Raw genomic sequence first — 24120 nt, 5'->3', positions numbered from 1 at the left:
ACACACACACACACACACACACACACACACACACACACACACACACACACACACACACACAGACATCATTGAAGAGGTAAAGTGGTTTTCAGCACCTCACTTGCAGAGAGTTCAGAACATGGATGGGGAAAGTTATCAACCTGCAGCTCTTCCTCCAGAGCTGCATGAGAATAATTCAGGCTTTTCGATCTCACAGTACGTTAAGCATAAAAATTAACGCAAAAGTAACTCCATGTGAAGTCAAATGATGTCATGAATGGTCTTTACTGTTCAAAAAGAATGCATTGCAGTACAAAGATCATTTGCTGCCACCTGCTGGTGGGAATAAAGTGAAAAGGCACAGAAGTAGTGACTTGAACTGTCCTTTCAGGTCAAAAATGTGATTTTCTATAACAATGTCAATTTGTACCATTGTGTCTGAGATGAGGGTAACTCTGCACGGTGCGTGCTATCCCCTCCTTCAGACTGACCACCGGTTTGTAGCCCAGGTCCTCTTTGGCGCGTTTGCAGCTGTAATAGTGATGGGTTCCAGCCAAAGCCACTCTCATGGGTGTAAAAGTTGGTTTGAGCGACACAAAAGGGCGCAGGATCCAGGTGAGCAGCCAGAGGAGCAGGGCCAGACCGTACACGAGCCAGTACGGGAGGTGGAAACGTGGAGCGGCATAACCCAGACCCACCAGCATCTCACACATGAAGTCCCAGAAGCAAATTGGCTCGTCGTTGGTGATGTGATACGACTGGAGGAGAAGAGGAACGTACAGGATTAAAGATTTTTCCACCTAGGACTCAAATCGGAGAGCCAAAGCAGAAACAAGTACCAATAAAGAGACGTGATTCTGAACAGATGCATTAAAAAAAACCTCAAGGGCTCACTTTGCCACAGATGGGAGAGTCTGGTCTCAGGCACTCAGCAGCCAGGATGTGTCCATGGACAACATTTTCCACAAATGTGAAATCTACCAGATTGGTCCCGTCACTGAAGAAAACAAACAACAAATTAAAAACTCAGCATTCTTTGAAGAAATGCAGATTGCATTTCAGTCCAGAGCTTTAAAACAGCCTCGTCTTGTGTTGAGAAATGACCCAGTTGGAGCCGTTTTAGGGAAATCTTCAAAAATTATGTTCTGCATAATCTTTTATAATATTGAGAAATCTAGCTTGACCTGTTAGCGCTCAGAGTGTTTGCTGAGGTTAACGCTCAGCTACTACCAAACTAGACTTTAATCTAAATATCTGTAAAACTGACTGAGTAGTTGCCAATTTTGTGTTGGGTACCATGATTATTTGTGACAGCCTTCTTGAACTAGACTGACTCGAAAAAAACAACCAGTTATACAATGATTACATTTTCAAAGTCTCATTAAAGTCTGCCCGGTGATTCATATGATATTTTGATAACAGACAGACAAATGGCTTTCAAGTGCAGATAACTCTGACAATCATCGGCATAACGTGAAATGTTTCCATGTTTCCTCAAGATAGATCCCAAAGGCAGCAGATAGAGTGACAATAAAAGGGGTCCAAGAATCGAGCCATGTGGGACCCCACAGGAAAGAGGCACTGACACAGATACACCATTTCCAACCTTCACACAGAAACTCCTGTCACTTAAGTATGAACTGAACCATTCTAATGCTGCACCTGTAATCCCAACCCAGTGGTCTAACCTTGATATAAGGATATTGTGGTCAACAGTATCAAAAGCAGCGATAAGGTCCAGGAGTACAAGTGTTGCAAATGAACACACACAGGCAAAAACATTATTACCCACATTCCAACAGCAGTTGATGACAGCAAATGTGGAAGGAAATAAATAGAAAAAGCAAAGGACCAGTTTGTTGCCTTGTTTCCTTATAAAGAATCATTCTGTATCTTTGCTGTTTTTTTATATTATTTTTTATTAAACATCCTCTTGGCATCCATCTATTCAAACCCACACTTCAATGATGTAACACACATCCTCACAACACCTCCATGTGTTAAATCCACTGAATGACCCTTTAATGTGTGCAGATTAATATTGAACTCAAGAATAAAGGCACTAATTAGCCGTAGATTAAGTTTAAAGTGATTTTTATGTTTGTTTAGACGCTCAAAAACCTTTTTAAAAAAATTGTCTCTTACTAACCCGATGATGAACTTCATCTTCCCCTTTCGAGCGGCGTCCACCATGATGGGAACCAGCTGTGGATCCCGAGGGCCAAAGATGCCATGAGGTCGAATGGCGACTGTGAGGAAACCTTTCTGCTTGTCACACGCTCCGAGGACCAACTAAAACAAAGAAACAGAACATTTACAAGAGTGAACTTTGCACTGCAACACAGAGTGCTGTCAACTCTTTGTTCCCCGTTTACCATTTGAATCCATGACACATGATGACCTCATGGTGCAAGAGGTCAACTCTGACAACTATTCACTGAATTCACTGATTTCTATTCAGTCTACATCCTTCAGATAACGGTTTTAAAGAAAACATGTCTGCTACCTTCTCCTGCTGAATTTTGGTCTGTGTGTAGTAGTCGATGGGCTTTTTGGCATAGGGCAGGTCCTCTCTTCCATTCTTAATGTCCGTCCCTTCGAACACCACGCTGGCACTGCTCGTCAAGACCAGTTTCTGGTAACGTCAAATAGTTTAGACACTTTAAAGCTGTGTATTTATTCTGCAAGAAAAACCTCAAGAGGGGTGCGGGGCTTTCCACACATTACCTGTACTCCAGCCTGAATGCAAGCCTCGATGACCGTCTTCGTGCCCTGAATGTTGACCCTCTCAAACAGAGCGCGATCGTCGCTCCCTGGGGCTGGAGAGGCGCAGTGGAAAACCAGAGATACATCCTTCAGAGCTGACAGCAGAGCCTGGAGAAAACAGACCGGACGCCTCACAGCTTCTGACATTTGCACTCTCCTACTGAATACACAGTTTTGAATACAGTGTGAAAATAAAAGCAAGTAGGTAAAAACAAGATAAGGACGTAAACAACCAAACGAGGCTGGTTAAGTCATTTGGCCTGACATGTGTTGATGTCAAGTGGCTCAATATTCCCTGCAGCAGCACATCTCAGAGCAAATGTGCTCAAAATTGTTTAGAGGATAAAGCTACATATTATGTTTCATCACCTCTGACTCAAGCTTAGTTCACCATTATATGAAATGTTTAAAGTAACTGTAATCCAGAGTTGTGACGCCTGACTTCAATCAGTTTATTAATTCATGGATTAGCAGAGACAGTCGGACCTGTTTGTCGCAGAGGTCTCCCTGGTGGAAGGAGACGCCTGGCAGCTCGTAGCTCTGCCGGATGTCAAACACAGAGACGGAATAACCTCGATCCTGCAGCTTCTCCACCAGATGTCTGCCCAGGAAACCAGAGCCTCCGATCACTGCACACCGTTTACTGCTCTGCCAGACAAAAAAGAGCGATAAACAACCCAAAACAGACTTGTTGACATCAAAACAGAACTGTGATATTTATGCTTTAACTCACCGGTCGAAGACGCGTGGCCATAATACATGAAAACTGACTGACAGGTGGGAAAGAAACGTATTCTTACCAACAACAACAAAAAAAGTGCTACGTCTTCCTGATTACTTAAAGCATAAGATAAAAATGAGCCGGTTTTTTAACTTAAAAAAGAAGTGGTACAGTTACCAGCACATTTAAGCTAGGTACCAATTCATTAGCTAACTTAACCGAGAACAAATTTAAGCTGGGAAAAATCAGCTGAGAATGCGCCTCTGTGATTGGTCAAGATGTAACCAATCACAGAGGAGACTTCTGTGAGTAACCAATGGCCTTAAATTACGTCAAAGAACGCGATACTTTACACCAATCAAGAGCTTGAACCATATTTAGCCCGCCTTCTAGGTCAAAGACCACGCCTATTCAAGACTAAACTATCAAAAGTACATGAAATCTAGTAATCTATATTCGTTGTTTTATCTGGTTTACTATTTTCATGGACACGTACGTGTTTGAGATCGAAATATAAGAAGAAGCCTTACGTCGTCATTGAGAAGAAGTAATGAAAATCTAAAGAAAACATATCGAGTAGTTAATTCAATATTATTATTTTTGGTTATATATATGACTTGTACTTTTAATCAAATCATTCTTCATTATTTGTGTAAAAAAAAGACAGGAATAGATAGTTTATTTAATAAAGAGCGTAAAGCGGGTTTATTTTCTTTGTGTTTGGGCTATAATTCTGTCATTTTTAGATTACAACATTTTACTTAACACAGCAAATAAACAATGACTAAAATAAATAATTTCTAGACTTTTTAACAGTTTGTCATGAACCAAGTGTAATGTTTTAAATGGACACTAGGGGGTGTATCGAGCCAAGTTTACTGTTTCGACAGGATAAAGACTATTAATGTTGCAATTTTATAATAATCATGCAAATACAACGCAGAAGTCTGAACTAAGTGGGTTATTACCAGACGAACTCCACAGCTTTTATAATTTTTATTATATTGTTCTAATTCCCCACGAAACCATGTGATTTTCAGCTCCTTGCCCGATTGGTGCGTTTGTTTTCGTCTCCGCTCGTGCCCGTCTGCCTCCTGCCGTGTGTTCCCCATGGCAACAACATCCATAAACCCTGTAGCCTTCTTTACGGTCACTAAAACAAACACCGTGCCTCGGCGACAGCAGCTAGCGTGAACGTTGTTAGCGAGAACCAATTTATTTATCGTACTTTGTTTTTAAATCTTTGATATAAAAGACGAGGTTCTGTTGTTTCATGAAGCGTTAACGCCGACTGGGCTCCTCCTTCGTACATGAGGCGAAAACAGGAATTCATTCCCATCAAACGCACACAAACCAATGGTGAGTGACAACGGATGTAAATAGCCTTTAGTTTATTTGAGTGTTTTTACGGTTTTACCTCCACCTGTGTGTCCCACCTCCAGGCAACCAGTGCCAAGAGGCCATCCCTGCAGGGTCCGGTGCCTCCACCCCGCAAGAAGACAGCCCCCAAGCCGGAGCTGACTGAGGAGCAGAAGCAGGAGATCAGGGAGGCCTTCGAGCTCTTCGATACTGATGGTTCTGGGTTCATTGACGTGAAGGAGCTGAAGGTAAAATGAAGCTGCAGACTCAGAGCTGAGCTGTGAAGGAGGCTGCTCTCTCTGACTCCATCTTTCTGATCCTGAGTCAGGTGGCCATGAGAGCTCTGGGCTTTGAACCAAAGAAAGAGGAGATCAAGAAGATGATCGCAGAGGTGGACAAGGAGGGCACAGGAAAGATCTCCTTCGCTGACTTCCTGTCAGTCATGACACAGAAAATGGTGCACAGAAGCATAGTGGTTCAACTTGACAGTGTTTACTTCTGTTTTATTCCATCTGTGTACTTTGACACAGGCTGAGCAGGATTTCAGTTTGTCGTCTTTATTCATTCATTTCAGGCTGAAAAGGATTCCAAAGAGGAGATCATGAAGGCTTTCAGGCTGTTTGACGACGACGAGACGGGCAAGATCTCCTTCAAGAACCTGAAGAGAGTGGCCAAAGAGCTGGGAGAAAACCTGACGGACGAGGAGCTGCAGGTGTTGTGCGGCACCACTGACTCCAAACGTTAATCAGTTGTACATGTGCAGCTGATGTTTACCTCCTGAAAGTTTCATTAATATATGCTTAGTGGTTCATGAGTTATTTTGCTAACAGACGGACACAGTTGACACCCACATTTAATGCTAAATATTTAAGCAACGACCTCATGCAATAATTAGCACTTGGGGTATGTGTTGTAAACGACTCACAGCCACAGTAAATTTTACCACAATATCTGTAAAACTGACTATAAAGTATAACCGTTTCAGTGTTTTCTCTGATTAGTCGGCTTTGGCAGCCATCTTTAAAGGTGTTGGCTCTAAAAGTTAACTAGTTATAGATGTAAATTAAACAGTTGTTTCCAGAAAGTTTCATTAAAATTCATCCAGCGATTCATAAGATATTATGCTAACAGACAGACAAAGTTAACTCGCAAGTGGTTCATGGCAAGATATTTCTTGCGCAATCTCTTAGTGCTCGGATTATGCGTTGAAAAGAACTTTCAGCCACGACCACGCCAACTTTTAGGTCATCATCTGTAGAACTGTTGGCGCTGTAACCATGTTTGTATTTTGTTTTTGTATCCGACCGTTTCTCAGGCTAGTTGAGTTTTCTTGCTGTGCCCCTCTTCTTCTTCATCTTCCTCTTAAACGTGTGTGTTTCTGCAGGAGATGATCGACGAGGCGGACCGGGATGGAGACGGAGAAGTGAATGAGCAGGAGTTCTTGCGAATCATGAAGAAAACCTGCCTGTACTGAAGGAACGTGTGACATCACAGGGGGCGGGGCTTCACGTGTAACGCTGCTTATGATGTGTTCGAAAACCCTTTATTACTTTGTGGTGCCATACACTGACAAACGTGCGTCCTAATCCAGCCACCGCAGGTTTTTATTAACGCTCAGTATGAGAACGTGTTTATTTATCGCCAAGTCTCAGTGTTTGCAGGAAAAACGGTGACGATACATTCCAGCGCTTTATTTAATGGCAGAACTCGTGCGTTATATGTTCAACCAGTTTAGCTTATTTGATGTGCTGTGGTGTGTTTTGGCTCAGTTTAAGTGCATTTCATTCTCGGATGAGCAGCGTGACCTTGTGCCTCCTAACGATGCGACCTTCACAATCAGAGGATCGAGCGACCTCTCAGACCTGCACACCCTCCAAACAGCAGCTCCCACCATCTCAAAGCTATGAATGATATCCACAAAGTATTTATATTTCTGTTGTTCGTATATTTCCTGTTTTGTATACTGTGAACTGAGTAATTATAGAGTAGATTAAATATAATGAAGCAGTTCATCTCGCCTGGTGTTTTTCACTTTATCGCTTTTTAAAATCTGAATCATAAATGCTTGATTTTATTCCACTGCTGTGATTGAAATGACTGACTTTAGCAGCTTGATTTTAGCTGCTTCCCCTTAGATTTAGCACCTTTTTTTTTCATGCAGCTTTTGCCAGCGTGCCAGATTTTAGTCTTTAAACCCCGTCTGTTCTGACGAGCCAGCAGCAGGGGTTTTGTTTCTTTAAATGGGTCAGGAAAAATATTTACCCATTTGAGCAGAATCATATTTTACTTGCAAATTAGCTGATTACGGAGGAGTGTAAGGGAGAACACGCCTATTATTTTTACCACACAATTAGTTTAAAATATTCCATTCAAGACTAATCGTTGAATTTTCTATTACAGTCCAATGGTAGAAATAAGACTGAAGTTTTACAGCATACTATAACAGGATCAAAAAGTATGTAAAGACATTTTACTCCACAAATATCTATCCTACAAAACCTCTGGACGGAAACAAAAATGCTGAATAAAACCGCCCAAGTTATTAATCCGAGACTTGTGAGCAAATGAAGCCTCCCCTGGATCGTCTCATTTCCCTAAAGATAAACCAAAAACATCCTGAAATAAATGAATTTCACTGAGAATTTTCAAACAAATTTGAAAATAGTTTGCACCAGTCGCTGTCAAATGGGTTCCCAGGGGTCAGCGAGCCGGTGCTTGGAGGTCAACAAAAAAAAATGTATGTATATAACAACAAATGTTTAACACATGAAAAAACACGACAGCGCCGAGGGAGGACGTGTTGTATTGCATGAGGAAATCTAGAGTGGCAGAGAAGTATGTTAGACTGATACAGGACATGTATGAGGACAGCAGGACAGTGGTGAGATGTGCTGTAGGAGTGACAGCTTCAAGGTGGAGGTGGGATGCATCAAGGATCGAATCTGAGCCCCTTCTTGTTTGCTCTGGTGATGAACCAACTAACAGATGAGGTCAGGCAGGAATCCCCGTGGACTATAATGTTTGCAGATGACATTGTGATCTGTGGTGAGAACAGGAAACAGGTGGAAGAGAACTTGAAGAGGTGGAGGTATGCACTTGAAAGAAAATAAATGAAAGTCAGACGTAGTAAGACAGAGTACATGTGTGTGAATGAGAGGGAGGCCGGTGGAACAGTGAGGCTACAAGGAGCAGAGGTCACAAAGATGCAGGACTTCAAGTATTTGGGGTCCACTGTCCAGGAAAATGGGGAGTGTGGTAAAGAAGTGAAAAATAGAGTTCAGGCAGGATGGAGTGGATGGAGAAAAGTTTCAGGAGTAATTTGTGACAAAAGGGTGTCAGCAAAGGTCAAAGGAAAAGTTTACAAGACAGTGGTGAGACCAGCTATGTTGTATAGTCTGGAGACAGAGACATGGACACAAAGACAGGAGAAAGAACTGGAAGTGGCAGAAATGAAGATGATGGTTCTACTTAGGAGTGACAAGGATGGATAAGATTAGGAACGAGATCATCAGAGGTACAGCACAGGTTGAACAACTGGGAGATAAAGTTAGAGAGGCCAGACTGAGATGGTTTGGACATGTCCAGAGGAGGGACAGTGGGTATACTGGTAGAAGGATGTTAGAAATGCAGCTGCCAGGAAAAAGACAAAGAGGAGATATATGGATGCAGTTAGAGGACATGGAGGTAGATGGAGTGAGGACAGAGATGGAGGATGACTTGCTGTGATGACTTCTGAAGAGGGAAAAGCTGAAAGACGTAGATGTTTAACAACCTGTTAAAATACACCAAAATGCAGGAAATCACATCTACTTTATTCAAAATGTTCTGGGGGAGGACCCCCCTGCCTCCACTGTTTGCGTTCCAGCATCAGTCAGTTTACAAATGAAGCCGTAACTTGGTCTGACTACTGCTGTTATGATTCTGTTCAGTTTTATAGAGTTTTCTGTAATAATTTCAAGAAGTGCCGATACATTTGTTATGTTCGTTATGTGAATGGATACAGTTTAAAAACGTTTTTTGATATTGTTAATTTTCTCAAAACTGTAGTTTTTGGAAGTTGAAATTAAAAATGTGTTAATAGTGTCTTCAATGAAAATACACCATGAGTAAAAGTATAAAAATTGTATTAACATTATTAAGGAGCAGGTCTTAAGTATTTATTTTACACAAGCATGCATTAAAGAGACAAATGGAAGAAAATGATTTCATAAACATGAAGGTTAGGGAGTCCCAGAACCCAAAAAGTTTGAGAACCCCAGGTTTACACTACATTTTTAACTAAAAACATCATCTGTATTTTACATCAAGATACAAACATCTAAATGTTACTGCACCATGTTAGCAAAAAGAGACCAAAAAGAGAAATGCTAAATATATATATTTTATCAAAGATGGACTCAAACTTGTCATCTGGGGGCAGAGGTTAGAGAAGGCAAGTTTGTGATTAGAAAGTTGCCGGTTCAAATCCTCCTGACAATAACATTAAAATGTGAGAAAGATAAAGCACCCACACCTGCTGCCACCCTCATTTGCTCCACTTTAATCCCCCACATGTACACACACTGTAGTTGCATTGGGAAAGACATCTGTGGCAAGCCATGAAGGGAGGGGCAAAAGAAAAAGATTTAAGTTTGTCATCTCTGGTGTGAAATAAGATAGTGTGTCGTTATGCTACATATTTCAATATCAGAACAAAATGAAGAGTTCATATCTACTTATTCATTTTCAAAACACACCCCCATTCTCAAATTAGCAAAGAAGGTGAGTTACAGTCCAAATGTTGTACAGTAAAGCCTTTTGTTGAAATATATTTTGACAGACTAATGTGTTCCTGTTTCAGTTCATCGTGGCTCTTCAGTTCCTTTCAAATCCTTTCTTTAACTCACCAACACGTGAAACATGAATAGAAGTTGAGCCGTCTGTTTATATGGTAATCTCTACATAAATTCATTCAACCTTTATTTAGACAGGTTAATCCCATTGAGCCTCCAGGACTCATTTACAAGAGAGACCTGATTTCAACAAAGAGTGATGACAACAATGGACAACAGCGACAATAGACAATTATAAAAAGGCATACGGATTTTTTTTTTTTTTTACAAATTAAAATAAGATGGCAAAATAGTAACAAAAAACAGCTAGATTCTAAGGCGAATGTAGAAAACTAAAAACAGGAACATGTCTGCATTGGTCCCTGCCAGAAGTCCAACAGATTATTAAAGCAACTTAGAGAGGTCAAGGTCGAGAGCTTCAAATCTTTTTGCAAGATATTCCAGGAAACAGCAGAGTAGGAGAAGGCCCTTTTGCCTAGTTCAGTCCACACTGAGGGAACACTGCAGGTAATAATGTCCTGAGAGCGCACGCTGTAGCTGCACTCACGTAGAGACATGTAGGAGGAGATGTATGAAGGCAACAGACCAAGAAGTGATTTAAAGATGAAAATATACCAGTGAGAGAGTCTGCGTGAAGTTAATGTCCAGTTAACCAGTGAATACAGGGTGCAGTGGTGGGTACGATAATCACAGCCAGTTATGAATCTTAGTGCACCATGATAGACAGCATCCAACATCTGCAGGGTTCTTGTAGGAACGTTCATGTAAATAATGTCACCGTAATCAATGGAGGGAAGGAAAGTCACAGATACAAGGCGTTTTCTAGCATTCAGAGTTAGACAGGATCTGTTTCTGAAAAAGAAACCCAGTTTAACTTTCAGTTTCTTTACCAAGTTTTCCACATGAAGCTTGAGATGTGAGTCGACCAAGATACCCAAATATTTATAAGAATCAACAAACTCAATGGGGACACCATTTGAGGATAAAACCAAAATAAAGACGTGATATGATGGTTATGATTACAACATTTTATTTGTGACATCAACAATAACAAACGTTGGTTACGTACTGTAACCCCAGATTCTATGAATATAAGCGTAGCCCTTTAAGGCCTTCGCTTTAGTGGGTTTATCCCGTTATGCAGAGCATAAGCACTGAAAAAAATTAGTCCACGCCCACCTGCTGTGTGGGCCCTACCCGGTCCGTATAAATTACGTTAAGAGCGGGAAATCGGCTCCCAAAATAGCTTTTTTCTTCAGCCATTTAGGAGCCAGTGAGGCCCGACGCTTAAAGGGCTACGCTTATATTCATAGAATCTGGGGTTACAGTACGTAACCAACGTTCTATGTCATATAAGCTTCGCCCTTTAAGGCCTTCGCTTTAGTGGGTAAAGGGCGAAGCCGATGTGGTCCTCGCCTCACTGGGTCCATTCGAACACAGTAAGAAGCGGAAGCTTGCCCAAAAAACGTCTTGTCACTCAGCTCCCCATGTGCATAACTACGCATCGCGTAATTATGTGCCATGCACAGACGCATGTTGTGTAGCTATGCGTTCTGACAAAGCATGAATACCCCGGAAAACTTTCAACGGGAAGAAGAAGTTGAAAGGGGGGGGGGGGGGGGGGCATGAACCAACTGGTTCATGGCTGAACAGTATAAACAGATTAATGTCCATAAATTGATTATAAATCAATTGAACTGATTGGTAACAATAATCATGAACTGATTAGTGACAATATAACCAAAATCACAGACACGACTTGTGACTGATAACAACATCTCACACTGTAATGCATGCAGACAGAAGTGAGCTTAAACAGAGTTCCATGAGAACAACAATATTCATTCTGTTAGAGCACTAAGGACAGAATGTGTCATGGAACGAGCCGTTACATCACGTAGGTAAAAGCGAATAAATGAGCAGGGTGTTGACCATGCAGCCGCAGTGCAAATGTCCTGCATTGACAAACCATTATGCAGAGCAGTCGAAGATGCGATACCCCTGGTCGAGTGTGCTTAGAGGTTGACAGGAGGCTCTAAATCTGATGCTCTGTAGGCTTCAGAAAAGGCCTCACACAGCCAGTGTGATAAGCGCTGGATGGATAACGGCGACCTGTAGAAACATCTCTATAATGCACAAACCATTGTTGAGTTTGAAACGCATTGCAGCTGTGTGCGTTATGTAACACGTCAAACGCCCGCACCGGGCAGAGAAGATGAAAAGATGCTTCCTCTTCTGATCTGTGGGGGGGAAAAAACCCCTCCAACGATATCACTCTTGATTTAAAAGAGCTCGTGATGTTTTAGGCATAAAAGCTGGGTTGGTCTTAAATCAGCTGAGCTGCCCGTCAGCCTAATTCTAAGGCATGACGAAGCAACAGAGAGGGCAGATAAATACTTACCCTCTTAGCGGGTGTTAAAACCAGCAACAGGGCTGTTAAAAGAGACAAGAATTTAAATGAAACCTGATCCAGAGGCTCAATTGAAGCTTTGATCAGGGCTCGCAGGACCAGCGTTAAACCCACTGTGGAAAACAAGTGGGCGTGAAAACAGGCCTACATCTCTGTACACCTTTTAGAAACCGCTTCATCAGCGGGTGATAAAAGCTGTTCTGACTCCAAACCCTTTGTGGCAGGAAGAGATGGCTGCAATCGTACGTTAAAGCGTACTGAAAGCCAACTCCCTATCCATCAGCTGTTGTAGAAAAACAACACGCCGCTTAAAAGGCATGAGGTGGTCTCTAAACCTTCTCTGTGCACCAGCGCTGAAAAGCCGTCCCCTTGATGTGTACAGAACTGTGGTAGATGCAGCACGTGAATCTTGAATTGTGCACACTATCTCCTGAGGGAGACCCATCCTCTAAGTGGAACCGCTCAGCGGTCAGACCCACCGGTGTTGACCTATTTCTGGGTAACTCTTGGTCGCTCCTCCTGCCTGAAGGAGAGCATCCTTCCTCCATGACAGTTCCACGGCGACCCAACAACAGACGTTGCAGGCCTGGGAACCATAGTGCGTTCACACGCCGGGAGCCACCAAGGAGGGCTGTCAATCCCTCCTCTTGAACTCGGTTCATGGACCGTAAAAAACAGAGGAGGTGGGGGGGAAAGAAACGCGTAAAAAGCGTTTTGGGCCACCGACTGTGAGCAAATGCGTCCCCCCCCAGCGATGGATCGTCTCGCGGGCTCAGGGAAAACCGTAGTTGACATTGAGCGTTCTTCTCGCATCGCAAACAGGTCCACAGCTGCTTTGCCAACTTCTGCTGCGTCTGAAAAACATCAGATCCGGATGGAGGATCCGGTCCACATAACGTGGGCCGCCCTTGGACGTCACATCAGCCCCTCTGTTCAGAACATCGGATATGTAAACTGCTCTAATAAAAGCAGGTTTGATGAACCCAACTCAGTAGCTTCCGCGCAATGTGTAACATCTGGGCTGAACGCACACCCCCCTGGCGGTTTATGTACGCAGCAGTCACCATGTTGTCTGTGTGAATCAACACGTGTTGATTCTGTAGCACGGGAGCAAAAAGTTGAATCACATTCAGCACTGTGCGACACTCCAAAACATTGATGTGGGCTGATGTGCGGTGGGGCCACAGCGCCCCTACTGCTTGAGATAGGCATGTTCCCCACCCCAACCTGACAGAGACGCGTCCGTGAAGACTGACACGTGACGTGGATCTGCTGACGGGGACTCCCTCTGACAGAGCCAGGGTGTTTCCCCAGTGTCGGAGGTCTGCTCCCATGGAGGGAGGGACAGTGATCATCCGTCTCTTTTGTTTTACTGGATCCACACGCAGACGCGTAAACCACCTCTGGAGGCGCCTCATGTGTAACAAACCCAGCGGGACCACTGTGTGAGCTGATGACGTCATTCCCAACAGCTTCATGACGGAGACAGCTGTTACCACTTTGCCAGGTCTTACGTGGCGTAATTGGTTTTTAGAGTGTCGATTCTTGTTTGTGATAAACGAGCCGTCATGGTAATTGAGTTTAATTCCACTCCCAGATAACAATTATCTGGGCCGGGAAAATCGAGCTTTTCTTCCAGTTATGGCGAAAACCAGATTTAGCAGGTGTGATGCTAACACCTGAGCCTGTATCAATGCTTCCTGTCTGGAGTGAGACAGGGGCAGCAGGTCGTCCAGGTAAAAACAAAACCCTCATCCCTGCTTGTGCAGTGGATGCAGGGCTGTCTCCACACACTTGAGAACGTACGAGGCGCGAGGGAGTACCCAAAAAAGGCAACCTGTTGTACTGGTACTTCATCCCTTGAAAGGCGAAACGCAGAAATTTTCTGTGTTTTGGGATGATTGGTGTGTGAAAATAGGCATCTTTTAAAACGATGGAGACAAACCAGTCGTTTTCCTGGATGTTGTCCAACAGCTGTCTGTTCATCAACATGTGAAAAAATCTGTTCATGATCGCTTTGATGAAAGCTGACAGATCCAGAATCGGTCTCATCCCTCCGGTCCTTTCGGGGACCAGGAAGTAGCTTGAGTAAAACCCTGTGTTTTCCTCCTCGTTGGGAACTCTTGAGATTACACCTTTTATCAGAAGCTCTTGGATTTCTGCATTTAAGGCTGAGACTTGGTCTGGTGATGACAGGACCGTCTCTATAACTCCTCCGAACGGAGGGGGTCGGGTTGCAAACTGCAGCGTGTAACCCTTGCATAACACTCTGTCCCTCCATCTGTCCGGTGAGCATGTTTTTAACCACTCTGCGTGACGTTCGTGGAGTGGACGTGCGTTTAAATGATGTGCCGTGTTTTGAACGGATGTCATCCAAACCTCCGCCTCGACCGCCGTCATGCGTCGCGGAAATGTTTTCCGCGTGACCCAAGGCGAGGCTTTCTCGAAAGGGCTGTTCTGCGCGCGCCCGCGCGCTGTGACTGGATCGCGGACCAACCTTCATGTCCGGGCGGGGCGGTGTGTGCTGAGGCGAGGCGTGTGTCAGCTGATGAAGTGAAGGTTGTGAGCCTCGCGGGAGCGCACGTTTCCTCTGGAGGGACGCGCGCCGCTCTCGCTGAGGGCGGGGCCCGTCATTGGATTCATTCAGCTGTCTCACGCTTATGCCGCCGTGAGCTGCTGATCGCTGGGACGCGGTGGATGACGGCCACTCGCGTTCATACAGGAGAGGCGTGTGTTGTTTTCGCTGAGAGCAGGGACCTCCACCGGACCCGGCCTGCGGTCCCACATTTATCCCGATGTGGGCCGGTGAGCGCCGGGCAGCTGTGCGTGCATCATCGACACAGTGCCGTTGGATGGAGGCTGCTTGTCTCGCTCGGGAGCGCGTAAACACCGTTGGGAGGTGATCGTGCGGGCCTGATTGACAACAAGTTATTTCGCTTACCGTGGTGTCACGTGAGCGTCTGGGCATGTGAGGGAGCGGCGGTGGATTTAAAAAAACCTTTATTTAAGGACACCGGCTCTTTATGAGTGGAGGGTGTGTGTGTAGCGGCTGTGAGCTCATCCGAGCTTACAGACTGGCTAAAAACAGGCGTTTTGATCTTTGAAAAATCATTTATTCAATTCCTGTGTCATTTATACACACATCCTCCGCAGACCGTCATTTCTTAAAACTTCTCCCCCGTGAGCTCTGCGGTTTGTTTGCTCCGAGCGCCGTCTGCAGGCGATCTCTGGGGAAAACGCTGAAGTGCAGGCTGCCGGACTGAGGAGGGGTGGTCTCTGGCGGGCGGGGCTGGTGGTGGAGCTGGGCGAGACGAAGCTGCTGCTGCCGTGGAGCGTCGATGTCTCTGCCTCTGCTTTTGACGATCTCTCCAGCGGGCTGGAGGACGGAATGAGCCGCGCGGCTAGATGAGATGGCGTACAGCTTCCGACGTCTCCTCCGACTGCTTCGAATTCGTCAGCATGGACGTCAAGCTGCTTCCGAACAGCGCGTCCGATGAGATGGGGCCCTCCATCCGGTCTTTGTGCAGCTTTTCCGGCAGCAATGGAGAGTGACGGAGCCAGATGGAACGTTGGATTACCGTCATCCATGCTACAATCCTCGACAGGCAACCCGAGGGAGCGGCGCACATGTTGAGGATGGCGTCTGCCGATCTACACAGGGAGCTCTTAGTCTCCTCCGGCAGGTCTGAGGTCTCAGCCTTTTCGACATGCTAAATGCTAGCAGCGCATGTTGTTGCTAACTGCGGTTGCCTGAAAACACGTCGGTGGGCTCGATTGGAGAGCTTTGGTCGCCGTCTGGTTCCTCCGGAGGGACGGGACGCTGCTCCGACCTGGACAGCTTCGCTCCGGAAGCTTCCGCGAGGCTTGGCTCCAGGGGAGGGAACCGAGGAATAGCGTCAGTTGCCTTACAGAAGGAGTTCTTTGTCTCCAAGGCAGGTCTGCGGCCTTCAGTCCCTTGGACATGCTATATGCTAGCAGCGCACGTTGTTGCTAACTGCGGCTGCCTGGAAAAACACGTCAGTGAAAAATAACCTTTCCGCCGATCATCCGAACTGGCGGGAAAAGGCGAGGGACGTAGAAAAAGGGGGTCCCTTCATGTCAGCCTCCTCCCGGGTTCCGCCGGGCAACCCCTGAGGGCGCTGTCGGCCGGGAGCGGTGTGATCGCCGATGCGAAAACGAGGTGGGATGGGGTGAGCATTCACTCAGCCCCCCTCCACCTACACTACGCTCCCCGGGAGGGAATGAGCAGCGGGGGCTGCAGCTGAGCACACCTTGCCCCGGAGGAACCATCCGGTTCGCCCCGAGGGTCGGCGATAAGAGGAAAAAACACAAGATGGCGTTGTCCAGCGTGTAGTGACCTGTCACTGGGAAATGTTCCACGACGCTTACCTTGGAATAAGACTGCTGTCATCTTCTCCTCGGGGAGGAGAACTCACCGGACGACCGGAGGTCGACTGCCGGGCCCAGCATCCTTCACAAGGTTGGTCATTTACACAACTTATCTTCTTTGTTCTTCTGACAGTGCTATATTAGCTCGCTGAAGAAAAAATGGGAGCCGATTTCCCGCTCTTAACGTAATTTATACGGACCGGGTAGGGCCCACACAGCAGGTGGGCGTGGACTAATTTTTTTCAGTGCTTATGCTCTGCATAACGGGATAAACCCACTAAAGCGAAGGCCTTAAAGGGCGAAGCTTATATGACATAGAACAGCAAACATGCATTAAAAAAAATAATATATTTTTTTAAGCTTTACTTTTTAAGTATGAAGCTAAATTCATAAGAATCAAATCACAAACATATTCACGGACACAAACTAGCTGCCGAGCTTTAGCTTTCACGGCTGAAGGCAGAAAAAGACAAAAAGTCGAATTCATCAGCTCAGAACTTGTTGAATGAGGTGTTTCTGAGGTTTGCGGTCACGTCAGGGCTCAGCTTTCAGCTCAGTTTGGTCTTCGAGGCAAAGTCTGCGCTCAGCTTTCGCATCACGTCGGCGTGGCTCTGCCCTGCTAGCTCCTGCCGTGCGCTGCCATAATTCTGTTTGACAAAGTTGGCGAAAGGCGTGGGAGCGCGCGGCTTGGAGGGCGTCAACAGGACCAGCTGACCCGTGCAGAGAGCGCACACGAACTTCTGAGTGTCCAGTGACTTGGAATGACGGCCGATCCTGTGGAGACAAAGGGACTCGCATGACAGTGAAGAGCACTGAATGTAGTCCGTATTAAAAACCAGCAGTTCAGCTCACGTGTTCTGGCAGCGGGTGCACTGGTACTGAAACTTGTATTTGATGTCGTAACTGTGGCAGCGTGTGACCACGGGCAGCTCGGGGTGCGCCAACGTGGCTTTACGAGCGTGCAGCTTCCAAAAGTTCCCGTGTCCATCCCTCACGCCGTTTATCAGCCACGTCGCGGCGTGACACATCTCATGTATCAGCGTGTCCCTGAGACGATCTGCGAGGACGGAAAAACAAGCGGACACTCCTGTGTTCTTATTTAGGAACAACTTCTGCAAACTAGTTGTCAAAATTCAGAATTGTTGTCAAAATCTTACTTCTACAAAGCCCTCAACAACCTAGCTCCATCATATATTAAAGATCTTATTGTTCCATATTTTCCTAATAGAGCACTTCACTCTCAGACTGCAGGTTTACTTGCAGTTCCTAGAGTTTCCAAAAGCAGAATGGGAGGAAGATCTTTCAGTTCTCAGGCTCCTCTCTTGTGGAACCAACCAGTTTCTGTCCGTGAGGCCGACACATTGTCCAGTTTTAAGACTGGGATTAAGACTTTCCTTTTTGATAACTCCTATAGTTAGGGTTGCCTTGTTATGCTGCCATAGGCTTAGACTACTGGAAGACAAATAGACCTCATTTCTAGGCCTGTCGCGATAAACAATAAATCAATTACTCGCATTATAAATGAAAATAATCAACCTCATTTTCATTTATCAGCTTTATCGTTTCTTCGTGTCTCTCTCTTTCTACTGAAGACACTGGATGACAAAAGGCTCAATTCCGGTGCTCTTCACTGACCCCTCCCTTTCTCTTTAAAATCCATTTTAACCGTCCAAAATCACGTTGTTGGATCGTTAAAAGCCGCTAAGCTGAGCAGCTAAGCTATGAGATAAGCTAACAGGCCGACCTCGGGTAAAAACCTCCGTCTTGTCGAAGCTCCAAAATTCACGGTTGAAACCCGTGCCTTCGTGTAAAAAGTTGTTTTTTTTCCTGCAAAAAGAAGCTCAGAACTTGTTTACTGATTTTTTTTTTTAAATTAAAAGTTTTTTTTTTTTTTTAAATGCTATGCTAAAGAGCTCAAATCACACCAAGCATCCACCATTTTGAGAACCGGAAAAAAGAAAGGAGAGACAGCCCATGTCACGTCAAGGGGCATCCCTCCAATTTGTCTTAAAGAGATACGCTGCTTGCTCCCTCACTATCCATCTTGCAGTTCAAACAGTCTTATCTGGTGGTTGAAAAAAAGGTACCACACACAAAATAAATTAACCAACATTTCTTCTTAAATTTGACAATTACTAATTATTGTCAAATTTCAAACAATATTATCGTTTATCGCAATAATTTCTGAGACAATTAATCGCCCAGCAAAATTTGTTATCGTGACAGGTCTACTCATTTCCTTAAATGAATTGTTACAATTGAATAATTTTCATTTGATATTATTTCTATCTTAATGTGATTCTTGACCTTCCATTGTGTATCTGTTCCTCCCAAACCCAGCCGGTCGAAGCAGATGGCTGCTTGTCCTGAGCCTGGTTCTGCTAAAGGTTTCTTCTTCATGAGGGAGTTTTTCCTTCCCACTGTCGCCTTCATGCTTGCTCAAGATGAGAGTTCTGCCATGAAGTTAAATTCAAAGCAGTTTGCTCCTCAGATATAATGTTAACTTATTATTTTTATATATTAATGTTTCTGTTCAGTGTCCTGAGATGACTTCTGTTGTGACTTGGCGCTATATAAATTAACTGAATTGAAATAAAATTTTTAAAAAAGCATTACCTGCAGAGTCACAGACTTTTACAGACAGCTCGATTCGGGCATAGCGCTTCCCTCCACCCCTCTCCTGTCCCGTAACACAGTAGCCAGCTGTTTTACGCATCTTCTTGTTCCAGGTCAACGACATGTCGGTTGGAAGCTAAAATAGTATTTAGTAAAGAAGAGAAAACATATAAAACGTTAATAAATAAAGAGATGTATTGTAAAATGTTTGGAACAAATGTTCTAAAAAAAAAGTTACAAAAACAGCAGTTAGAAAACATGTCTGCAAAATGTAAATGAATAGAAAGAGCTGCCATTTGACACCTTGTTGTCAAACACACTGGTGTTGTACAGCTGGTAGAGCTTGCTTGTGAGTTCTTCCTTGTTTGTCTTGAAACTGGCCCCGTAGGTGGACCTGGGGTTTGTGAGAGACTCCAAGAAGCAGCCAGGAGTCGTGCACACCACCTCCCTATAAAAAGAAGTTAATCAGGACTAATTTTGGTGCATAACTTTTTTTTTTTTTAATCCAACATTCAGGTGTGTATGTGACGCACCTGCTCTTGCAGCCAGGTCTGGGCTCTGTCTGACAGACCTTGGGCTTCATGATGGGCGAGCTTCCTTTCGTCTTCGCATGTCCAGGTGTTTTTCTTAACGAGTTAGAGTTGGGTGTTGTGAACGACTTCGCAGCAGGAGCTGGAACAACCTCCTTATCAGATTCTAGATTTAGGAACGAGACAAAACGAGAAATCGGCCTCTTGACTCAAGAAGATTTTTGTCAAAGTTCATCACTGACTTTACCTTTGGTGGTCGTAGGTGAGAATGAAGTGCTTGTGAGGTTGTTTTTTCTTTTGAGCCTCTCCAGTAAGGACACAAACTCCTCCTCAGAGCTGCCTGACTCGTGCAGGGCAGCAGGCATTGAAAACGTGCGCCTGGGCGACACGGCTAACTCCTGAGTTTTGGTGGGAGGAAAAGGGCTGGAGGGCAAAAGTGGAGAACGGTTCTCCTCGTCATTCTTGTCCGCCTTTAGACGGGACTTGGGCTTTGAGTGACGCGTCTTCCAAGTACTCCTAATGACGTTATCTTCATCATCATCATCACTATCAAAAACAGGTGCGTTAAACTGAGACAGTGGTTTCCTGAATGGATGCACCGCTGGAGAATTGCTCTTTTCTGGAACTGCAAAGCAAACAAAACACAAATTATTTCAAAAGCAAATGTACACACAACTACAACAAGTAAATCTTCGGCGGAGCGCTCGGTTGAAAAGAATAATTAACATACACAAAGCGACATCAGCCACACTACATGTGCCCACTATAAATTAAAGCATTTTTCAAAGTGCGTGCAGATGTTGAGTGATCATTTGCAAACATAATTATGTTTTTATTTGTTTTACCTGCATAAGGACAATTGATGAATTTAGCTATTGAGCTAATACTGGTAAATTTATATATTGCCGTGTAACACAGAAACACTGATGAATGTGCACTGCTCTTTTTAAATAAATACAAAAAAGGAAAAAAACGAACCCAAATTTTAGAGTAAAACATTAAAATTAAAGCTTATTTTGGAAAAGTTACACTGAAAACTTACTCTCCACTGGATGTCTTGTTGCATTAAAAACCTCTTAAGCTCATTTACAAACAGATGAACAGAAGACGAATTAAAATTACCCCGAAAGGAAGATTTTGTCTTGATAAAGTCTTCATCAGATGACCAGTCGTTCACTAAGAAGGACTTGAGGCTGTCACACAAAGACAAGAAGAGATTTTACATTCAGCATTTACAACTCAGGATGGAAACACTTGAAAAAATAAAACAAAAACTTACACATCTTCACTCCCACCGTCAGGTTTTTTTCTGGGTTTGGTAGCAGGAGTTTTCACTTGTTCCAAAACTATTATGCAAAACAAAAAGAAAATATGGCTTCACAACTAAAAATTACATTTTGGGACACAAAGTGTGTCAGCACTTACATGCCTCAAAGGCGACGTCGTCATCGGAGCTCAACACAAGAACATCAGAGCTGAACAAATACAATGGTTATAGTATTATTCACCTCACTGTCAAGTATAATGACAAGTTAAAAAGAAAAAATATAATAATTTATCAGCAAAACAAAAACATGGGTTTTCTTCATACCTCTCTGTCTTAGCAGCACTGCAAGGCTTCCGGGATTTTGTTTTAGGAGTAAAATTTTCGACAAGAACTGGAGAAAAAGGCCATGATACAATATAAAAATCCAGTATTTTGCTTTAGGAGTCTCGTCCATAACAGGTGTGGGTTTAAAACTTACACTTGTCAAAGTCTTCATCACTGGACTCACTCAGGGCGCAGGCTCCAACATGACGCTCGCTTGTTCCGGCATGACGTGTTTTACTGATTACACTCCTCAACTAAAAAAAAAATTACAAGTTACACCCCATACACAACTTGTAAAGTACTACCAAAAACAAGAAGAAGTGAATTTGGTTTTTTTTTTAATCAAAGAGCCTTCAGGGAGGGGGGACAGGGAATTATTGAGGAGTACACAGAAGCAACTAAAAGTCAAGATCAGAAACAACAAAGAGGTGTACAAGAAGAAGCTGGAGAGCAAGCTCCAGCAGAACAATATCAGAGAGGTGTGGTCAGGGATGAAAAAGATCACAGGCTTCAAGCAGAAGGAGGATCAGAAGGATGGGAGCATGGACAGAGCCAACGAATTGAACACGTTTTTCAACAGGTTCAGTTCAGGAACAAGCTCAGCATCCTCCTCTCTTGCCCACAGCCAAACAGCCAAACCACCCTCCTTTTACCCAAGGCTTTCCTGTCACACCTCAAATACTGTATCTACCACCTCGGTCATGGACCCCCCGTCTGTGTCTCTAGAAGTCAGGTGAGGAAGCAGCTGGAGAGACTGAACTGGAATAAGGCTGCAGGTCCAGATGGTGTCAGTCCCAGAGTCCTGAAGGTCTGTGCAGAGCATCTCTGTGGGGTTCTGCAGCACCTCTTCAACCTTAGCCTGACCCAGGAGAAGGTTCCAGAGTTGTGGAAAACATCCTGTCTTGTTCCAGTGCCAAAGAAACCTCACCCATCAGTCCTCATAGACCTGTTGCCCTGACATCCCATATCATGAAGGTCCTAGAGAGACTTATGTTGGCCCACCTGACTAGACAAACAAGCACATATCAGGACCCACTGCAGTTTGCTTATTAGCGTGGACTTGGAGTTGAAGATGCCATCATACACCTGCTTCAGCAAACTCACTGTCATCTAGAAAAGTCAGACAGCACTGTGAGAGTCATGTTCTTTGATTTCTCCAGTGCATTTAACACAATCCAGCCTGATTTGCTTTGTCAGAAACTCCAGAAGACTCAGGTGGAGGCTTCAACAATCACCTGGATCAAAGACTACCTGACAGACAGACCACAGTTTGTGAGACTGAAGGGTTGTGTGTCCAACCAGGTGGTCAGTAGCTCAGGAGCACCACAGGGGACTGTACTCTCACCATTCCGTTTCACTCTGTACATACACCTCAGATTTTCAGTACAAAACAGACTCCTGTCATCTGCAGAAATATTCTGGGGACTCTGCAGTGGTCGGGTGCATCAGAGCTGGACAAGAAGCTGAGTACAAGGAACTGTTGGACCGCTTTGTGGCATGGTGTGGAAACAATCATCTCATCTTGAATGTGAACAAAACAAAGGAGATAATTGTAGACTTCAGGAGAAACAGGAACAGGTCCAACCCTATTTTCATCTTAGGAGAAGAAGTGGAGGTGGTGGAGAATTATAAATGCCTTGGGGTTCACCTGGACAATAGACTGGACTGGAAATGCAACAGTGAAGCGTCTACAAGAAGGGACAGAGCAGACTGTACTTCTTGAGGAAGCTGAAGTCCTTCAACGTTTGCAGAAAGATGCTACATATCTTCTATAAGTCTGTTGTAGAGAGCGCTATCTCTTCTGCCATCATCTGCTGGGGTAGCAGCACCAGAGCAAGTTACTTAAAAAAGATCAACAAGCTCATAAAGAAGGCTGGCTCAGTTCTGGGGACTCCTCTAGAACCTTTGAAGAGGATTGTACAAAGAAGGATTCTTCATAAAATGAAGAACATTATAGACAACCCTCAGCATCCTCTTCATCAGACTGTCATACAACAACAGTGTCTTCAGTCAGAGTCTTCTTCAGATCTGCTGTAAGACAGACCTCTACTAGAGATCATTCCTGCCCACAGCCATCAGCATCTAGAACAACTCTTTAATGAATCCAGGATGATGAGTTACAACATTTAATTTTCCTTTGGAATTAATAAAGTATTTTTGAATTTTCTATCAACTCTAATCCATGGGGTTGACGGAGTGTTCAACACACCTTGTGTTCTGTCGCCTCCAGTCCTCCGTCATTCATCCATCCCATCTTTTGCGCGACTCTTTCAAACAAATTGTTGATCCCATCGTTCATTTTCTCCTGAGCAAGAACATATATACATTACCCTGTGCTTTACAGATGAGTAAAGGGACAATTAGAAAGGGTTTTTTTTTGTTTGTTCTAATTTAACCTTTTACAAAATGTAGCTTTGCTAGCCAGTTAGCATTCTCGCCAACATCTCGGTAATCAAACAGAACACGCAAAGGCTAATATTAGCTAGCTTACATTTCCCTAGGCTTTCGTAATCCACAAACTATCTATCTAAAATATAATTTAATTGAGATACGAGTACCAGAGGTGATTTACTTGTTTAAAAAGCAGACGGAAGAGGCAGGGTTGAAAGAGTCGTGAAATTCAAACTGTACGCTCCTTTCCACCGGAAGTCGTCATGGAGATTTTTGACCAATCACAGAACTTGTCATGGAAATTTTTAACCAATCAAAGAACTTGTCGTGGAAAATTTTAACCAATCAGAGAAGGCCTCAAGTAACAGCTAAATTGTTTTACGCATTACACCTAACATTTAATGGCTAGGTGAACTTGATGGTTGAATTTAATATTTAGCCAAAATGTCCAAGTTACAGAATGTATAAATATGCCAAATAACTGAGGAACCATGCCACAGAAGGCGTTAGGCATTTTACCTTTTTTATTAGTAATT

The 24120-nt window shown here is 44.1% G+C and overlaps 3 protein-coding genes across 3 annotated transcripts; 1 reads left to right on the top strand and 2 right to left on the bottom strand.

The window, feature by feature from the left end:
• Positions 1 to 398: 398 nt before the first annotated feature.
• On the bottom strand, positions 399 to 3530 carry nsdhl (NAD(P) dependent steroid dehydrogenase-like). Its single transcript, XM_037675073.1, has 7 exons — positions 3479 to 3530; positions 3232 to 3393; positions 2707 to 2853; positions 2486 to 2614; positions 2129 to 2271; positions 874 to 976; positions 399 to 737 (listed from the first exon to the last, which is right to left on the bottom strand). Exons 1-7 carry the CDS (start codon positions 3497 to 3499, stop codon positions 399 to 401), a joined length of 1044 nt encoding a protein of 347 aa, XP_037531001.1. The 5' UTR covers positions 3500 to 3530.
• Positions 3531 to 4566: 1036 nt separating this feature from the next.
• On the top strand, positions 4567 to 6805 carry cetn2 (centrin, EF-hand protein, 2). The gene is made up of 5 exons (XM_037675906.1): positions 4567 to 4825; positions 4909 to 5073; positions 5154 to 5282; positions 5400 to 5537; positions 6210 to 6805. Exons 1-5 carry the CDS (start codon positions 4823 to 4825, stop codon positions 6297 to 6299), a joined length of 525 nt encoding a protein of 174 aa, XP_037531834.1. The 5' UTR covers positions 4567 to 4822; the 3' UTR covers positions 6300 to 6805.
• Positions 6806 to 17004: 10199 nt separating this feature from the next.
• Positions 17005 to 22560, bottom strand: gcna (germ cell nuclear acidic peptidase). Its single transcript, XM_037675072.1, has 9 exons — positions 22539 to 22560; positions 20882 to 20948; positions 20725 to 20795; positions 19850 to 20227; positions 19606 to 19768; positions 19376 to 19520; positions 19073 to 19208; positions 17309 to 17513; positions 17005 to 17230 (listed from the first exon to the last, which is right to left on the bottom strand). Exons 1-9 carry the CDS (start codon positions 22558 to 22560, stop codon positions 17005 to 17007), a joined length of 1413 nt encoding a protein of 470 aa, XP_037531000.1.
• Between the last annotated feature and the right edge of the window lie 1560 nt (positions 22561 to 24120).

The sequence above is a fragment of the Nematolebias whitei genome, chromosome 4, assembly GCF_014905685.2.
Source record: "Nematolebias whitei isolate Nwh7 chromosome 4, NemWhi1, whole genome shotgun sequence".
NCBI lineage: Eukaryota > Metazoa > Chordata > Actinopteri > Cyprinodontiformes > Rivulidae > Nematolebias > Nematolebias whitei.
This window is presented reverse-complemented; position numbering and strand designations above follow the sequence as displayed.

Coding starts and splice junctions, on each gene's coding strand:
- cetn2 (XM_037675906.1), top strand. Junction 5,074..5,153: donor TTGACGTGAAGGAGCTGAAG/GTAAAATGAAGC, acceptor ATCCTGAGTCAG/GTGGCCATGAGAGCTCTGGG. Junction 5,283..5,399: donor CAGTCATGACACAGAAAATG/GTGCACAGAAGC, acceptor CATTCATTTCAG/GCTGAAAAGGATTCCAAAGA.
- nsdhl (XM_037675073.1), bottom strand. CDS start 3,499: ATGGCCACGCGTCTTCGACCG. Junction 3,394..3,478: donor TGGCCACGCGTCTTCGACCG/GTGAGTTAAAGC, acceptor TTTGTCTGGCAG/AGCAGTAAACGGTGTGCAGT. Junction 2,272..2,485: donor CCAAAATTCAGCAGGAGAAG/GTAGCAGACATG, acceptor TCTTTGTTTTAG/TTGGTCCTCGGAGCGTGTGA.
- gcna (XM_037675072.1), bottom strand. CDS start 22,560: ATGTACAGAGTGAAACGGAATG. Junction 20,228..20,724: donor GACAAAATCTTCCTTTCGGG/GTAATTTTAATT, acceptor TTTGCTTTGCAG/TTCCAGAAAAGAGCAATTCT. Junction 19,521..19,605: donor AGACCTGGCTGCAAGAGCAG/GTGCGTCACATA, acceptor TTCTTTTTATAG/GGAGGTGGTGTGCACGACTC.